Source organism: Zeus faber, assembly GCF_960531495.2.
Source record: "Zeus faber genome assembly, chromosome: 13".
Lineage (NCBI taxonomy): Eukaryota > Metazoa > Chordata > Actinopteri > Zeiformes > Zeidae > Zeus > Zeus faber.
In genome coordinates, this window is record NC_137198.1 from 9,135,725 (window position 1) to 9,141,051 (window position 5,327).

At 49.5% G+C, this 5,327-nt stretch overlaps 1 protein-coding gene across 1 annotated transcript; it reads right to left on the reverse strand.

Annotated features, from left to right (window-relative positions):
- Positions 1 to 1,111: 1,111 nt before the first annotated feature.
- On the reverse strand, positions 1,112 to 4,685 carry LOC307239382 (ankyrin repeat domain-containing protein 34B; the record flags this gene model as incomplete). The annotated part of the gene is made up of 5 exons (XM_080012740.1): positions 1,112 to 1,117; positions 1,436 to 1,992; positions 3,022 to 3,238; positions 3,661 to 3,843; positions 4,473 to 4,685. 5 exons carry the CDS (start codon positions 4,683 to 4,685, stop codon positions 1,112 to 1,114), a joined length of 1,176 nt encoding a protein of 391 aa, XP_079868866.1.
- Positions 4,686 to 5,327: the final 642 nt, after the last annotated feature.

The window sequence follows — 5,327 nt, forward strand, 5'->3', positions numbered from 1 at the left end:
GCAGTTCTGTATTGACTAGACACACCTGCCCACACTGTAACACCACCACCACCAAAGGCTCGTCTGGTGACAACAGTGGCTGATGCATAACGCTCTCCTTGACGTCTCCAACATCGTTGGCGGCCATCATTTCTGCTCAACGTGAATGGACTTTCATCAGAGAACAGCACTGAGGCCACTGGTCCCTCGTCCAGCGTAAATGCTCCCTGGCCTGTGCAAGACCATGATGCCTGTGCCTGGTGGTGTGGTCAGGTACCCTTGCAGGTCGTCTAGCACGCAGACCACGCTGATGTCAACGGTTTCGAATGGTCTGACGTGACTTGGGTGCCTCTCACCTCCCTTAAATGTGGCTGGAGTTGAGTGGCATTCATCATCTGGTCCCGCAGGGCACTGTTCACAATGAAGCGCTCATCAGTGTGGGATGTGGCCAAAGGACGTCCACTTCTATGCCTTTCTGTGACTCTTCCAGTCTCTGTATCTCTGTTGGAACCTGCTGATGACACTCTGTAACGCTCTAAGATCAGTGGCCACTTCCCTCTGAGAACATCCTGTTTGAAGCCTCGCAAAGGCGAGATACTGTTGATCAGTTGTTAGGTGTCTTCTTGGTCTCATGATGTCAAAATGTGAACAGCATGATGGAGAGGACTGTTTAAATACCAATTCTAATTGAACCAGGAAATGTATTGGTCGATTCATGGATCAAACACCTGTTGTGAATTTTGCCGTTCAGCTCCTTGTTAGAGAACAGCAAGTTGTGCAAAAAGTACTGAAACAGTGAACAGTTAGACATGTGCATTCAAAAGTTTAGAGAAGGTCAAATTAAGTTCACCTGTAAAGGTTATAGTGCATTTTAGGTTCATCCTGAAATTTGACCCAAAAGCCGAATATCCCTGACTTTTTGTGAGGAGTGTAGTTGTTCTCTCTTACATGGAAACAGAACCAAGTCGGACAAAAAGTGACCACTGACCCATAATAAAAACATGAGGAAAGAAAAATCACAGATTTAAAATGGAGACTGGGAATTAAGTTGTTGGTTACTATCAGTATTAACTATTATGATTTAAATTTTCAACTTTATACCAGTTATACCAGTGCCACCAGTGCTGCTGTTTTAAGACTGGGTGTTCACAAAGCGCGTGAGGCAAACATAAGCCTACAAACAAAAGACATGAATGAGCGCTTCTTCTTGTGAGCGCCGGGCAGGTTTCGTCACGCCCGACGCGCGTGCTGCGGCGCTCGGGCGTGTCCCTCCTCCTCCTCCTCCTCCCCCCCCCCCTCCGTCGACTTCTTCCCTTCCGATCTGTTCCAGCTGGGACGAGTGTCGACGCCCGGCTCGCGTCCCCCTCTCGCCGCAGAGAGAGGCAGGGGGAGGACGGGCGACCGAGGAGGTGGCGGGGGGCGAAGGGGTGAGAGGGGGCAGGGGGCCAGATCTCACAGATCTCCACGCCGACAAAAAGGGGAGAGGTGGAGGACGGGGGTGAGGGCGGGGGTGAGGGTGCGACGCCAAAGCGGTGCTTTTGGCCGGCGCCACCTTCAGGTGAGCGTCTGGCGGCGGGACCAGCGGGGGGAGGTGCAGAGGCGGGACGAGCGAGAGGGAAGGGAGCGTGTTCCTCCGGGCTCGGCCGCCCGGAGCGATGGCGTCCACGGAGCTCAGGCTCCCGGTCGCCGCGTCCGAGGTCGAGCCTCCGCTCGGGGGCCTTTCGGGGGCCCGTCTGTGACAGAAATGAGAATCCCTTCCCCTTCCACTTCCCCTTTCTCCGTCTTGTGCCGCCGTCTTCTTTCCCCGCCGCTGCTCTTCACGGGCTGCCTCCTCCTCCTCCTCCTCTCTGCTCTCTCGCTCCTTCAAGCCCTCCTCGTACGCCCGGTGCAGGCGGTCCAGGTGATGGACGGCCAGCCACGGTTCAGACAGCATCCTCTGTCTGGGAGGAGAAAGGCCGGGCCAGTCCACGGAACCCGGGTCACACGGGGGGAATCGGCCGCCTCCGCCTTTTCCTAAGAAACGGGCATGGAAGCGGAAGTGAAAACGGGCTGGAAAGTTCACTGACCCCGCCGTGTCATCGCTTTACTTTTTATTTCACCATGAATATCTGTGCCATTGTCACCGAGGAGACATAATTTCTACAGGAGTGAACGGATGTAATTAGTCTCGAGGTTATATATTCTTTCACAAAAGGCCGCCCGATCCCGGCTCCACCTTCAACATTTCTCCAATGAATCAAAGCAGGTTTTTTGGGGGGTTTGGAGTTTTTTTTCAGTCACCCCATTTTAATCACACGCGGACGGCCCGGCCGCCGCTCCTTTGGGCGGAGTTTCGCCAGAAAAGCGAGGCCCCCCCGCGCCCTGTCGTTCCATTTTTATTAGTCGACGATTCAAAAGAAAAAGCTGACTGCTCCCTGTTCAGACTTGCTGCTGCGTCAGGAGGAGCGGATCAGCTGGCAGTGGCGTCGACGCGGCCGGGCCACATGACGCTGACTGTAGCACCCAAGGAGAAGTAAATCTCTGAGAAAAGATGGATTATAAATAGGACTAATACGGAATTGATGATCATTTCCGGTCTGTGGTGATCGCTTGCAATTAAATAACCAATTATATAAGACAATTGTACGTTGAGACAAGTAAAAAAAAACAAAAAAAAAACAATTTACATTTCAATTTGATGTGTAATTCCGTGGTATTAAATCAAAAATTCATTACATTGCATCAATTCCTAGAAGCAGGAAGTGGGAAAACATTATTTTAGCACCTTGTTCTCATCTCGTCACTTTTTACAAAGTAATTTGATCCTTAATTTGCATTATCAACTTAGCTTATAATAATAATGATAATAAAAAAAAATAAGATTAAAGGATAGGTTAGGTATTTTTCAACCCAGGCCTTATTAAAATAGTGGTTCCCTTCATTTATGACATAAACCTGCCACATGCTTCACCACTGAGATACTGTGAGTTTTCTGTTTTCCAAAAGGAGATTTAACGTTGATTTATGGCCTGGGTTTCAAAACAACGATGCGCTCCCTCTTACCCGTCCCTCGGAAGTTGAAGACGTTCTCGGCCCCGGGGGAACTGGGCGAGGCCGTCTTGAGCACGATGTCGGACGGAGACATGCACGACACCGGCGACGTGTCGGGCGTCGGGGGAACGTTCAGGTAGCGCCGGGTCACCGGGCCTCCGCTGCCCCCCGTCTCCGTGGCGATGATGATGATGTCACGCCCGTTGGCCCGGCAGGCATCCATCAGCACCTGGAGGACACGAGGCTAAAGGACCTGCTTGGGTATTGTTTATGATTGTTTATTTTTGGAAGTTTAGGGGGAAGCACTGGTTTCGATGGCCCAAGGTTGCTCTAGGTGCTTTCCTCCTTTTGTTCAGTTTGGCCTATTCCCTATCAACAGTATCTATCAGCTATATATACAGTATATATTTTTTAAAAGCAACATTTACATGTTTCAGATTTATTTTTCACTTTATATTCTTTTGTTTTCCATTTGCTTTGGCAATGTGAAAGTATGTTTCCCACGCCAACAATGCCAACACCATTAAACTGATATTGCAGAACCCTAAACCCAAACGTGTTCAGTGGCGACATCACCTTCCGTGTCATCCCTGCCGCTTTCACGATTAAACGTCTAATTTTCCCTCGCCACGTCTTCCCGCTCCCCCTGACCTGCAGCGTGGGCTGGTGCTGTGCGTTGACGGCGTAGACCAGGGCCGAGGCCCCGGAGAAGTCCTCCACGCTGGGGTCGGCTCCGGCGGAGAGCAGGGCGGAGGCCACCTGGGCTCCTGCCCGCCGCATGCAGGCGTACATCAGAGGGGTGCGACCCGACCGGTCCTGAGCGTTGGGGTCTGCCTGATGGAGTCATCGAGATAAAAGATGAAAGATGAAGCGGGTTGGCAGCGTCAGCCAACCATCTCACACACACACACACACACACACACACACACACACACACACACACACACAGATAGACACACAGACAGACAGACAGACAGACAGACACACACACACAGTGTGCCTCAGTCAGCGAGTTAAGAACAACTCCTATGGGAAGTAAAGTACCAGTGTGTGTACAGTATGTATGTGTGTGTGCGTGTGTGCGTGCGTGTGTGTGTGTGTCTGTGTAATTTATCATGTGCATAGAATCACACTTTGTGTTATCTTTAGATTTTTATATACTGTATATTTATATACTGCTAATTTATGTTATTTATTATGTACTATTTTTTTCACATTGTCAAGCTTTTTTTTATGCTAATTGTTCGCACAGCAGTGCACCAATCCTCAGCACGACAAATTCCCTGACAAATTACTGAACGATAACGACCTTTGTCCTGTAATCTGAAACATCTTTGTTGCTTCGGGGGTCTCACGTAGGAAAAACGTTTGGGAACGGCGGCATTAGAACACGTACACCTGTCACCTCATCCCAGCAACATATTTGAACTAAGGGACAACAGACGTAAAGGACTGGCACTGACCTTGTTGCGTATGAGGTATGTGATAAGCTTCAGAGCCTGGGGCCCCGCGGGCTCCCCTCTGAGGGCCTCGCAGGCGGCCAGCAGAGGGGTCTCTCCCCTGGGGTTGCGTCCATTCACCTGCGCCCCTCCCTCCAGGAGCAGACGAACCAGGCGGAGCTTCCCCAGGGCGGCGGCGCTGATCAGGGGGCCGCCGTCCGCCAGGGGGTCCTCCATCCTCTGGAGGGACGGAGGATATGAATATAAATATTCTAGATTCTTCCATATCAAGGACCCCCCCAATTTGATAAACTTTAGGTTAAATCCTATCAAACCCCAGGATTTATAGGATAGGATTTATAGGATTTAGCCTCTGGGACTCATAATACGAGAAGATGTTGTTATTGTTGGATATGATTTAATCCAAACTTCCAAACCTCTTTTCTATAGCCAGAGAGAGGTACCAGCGTCTTGTGAATTAAATAATGGTGTTTAACTATTTGATGGAGTTTGATGGACTATATAATGGAGTTTAACTATGAATCATTTTTGCTGGTACCTTTTGAGAGACCACTGGGGGTCCCAGGACCCCACGTTGAGAACCACTCTCCGAGATGGACGCGATAACAATAACAATAACATGTGTATTATTATTATTATTATTATTGTTATTATTCATCAATCATCAATTTGGACTTTGAAGGATCCCGATCACTCCTCAGCAAATGCTTCACACAATTTCACAGTTCTGCAGCCAAGCAATTCAAACTGAGCCAGCCAAGCCCAGCGCTCAAACCCACAATTTCCGGCCAATATATCTGAAATTTTGTCTTCCATGTCTGTAAAATGTGTAATTTAACCTTTATATTATCCTGAAGG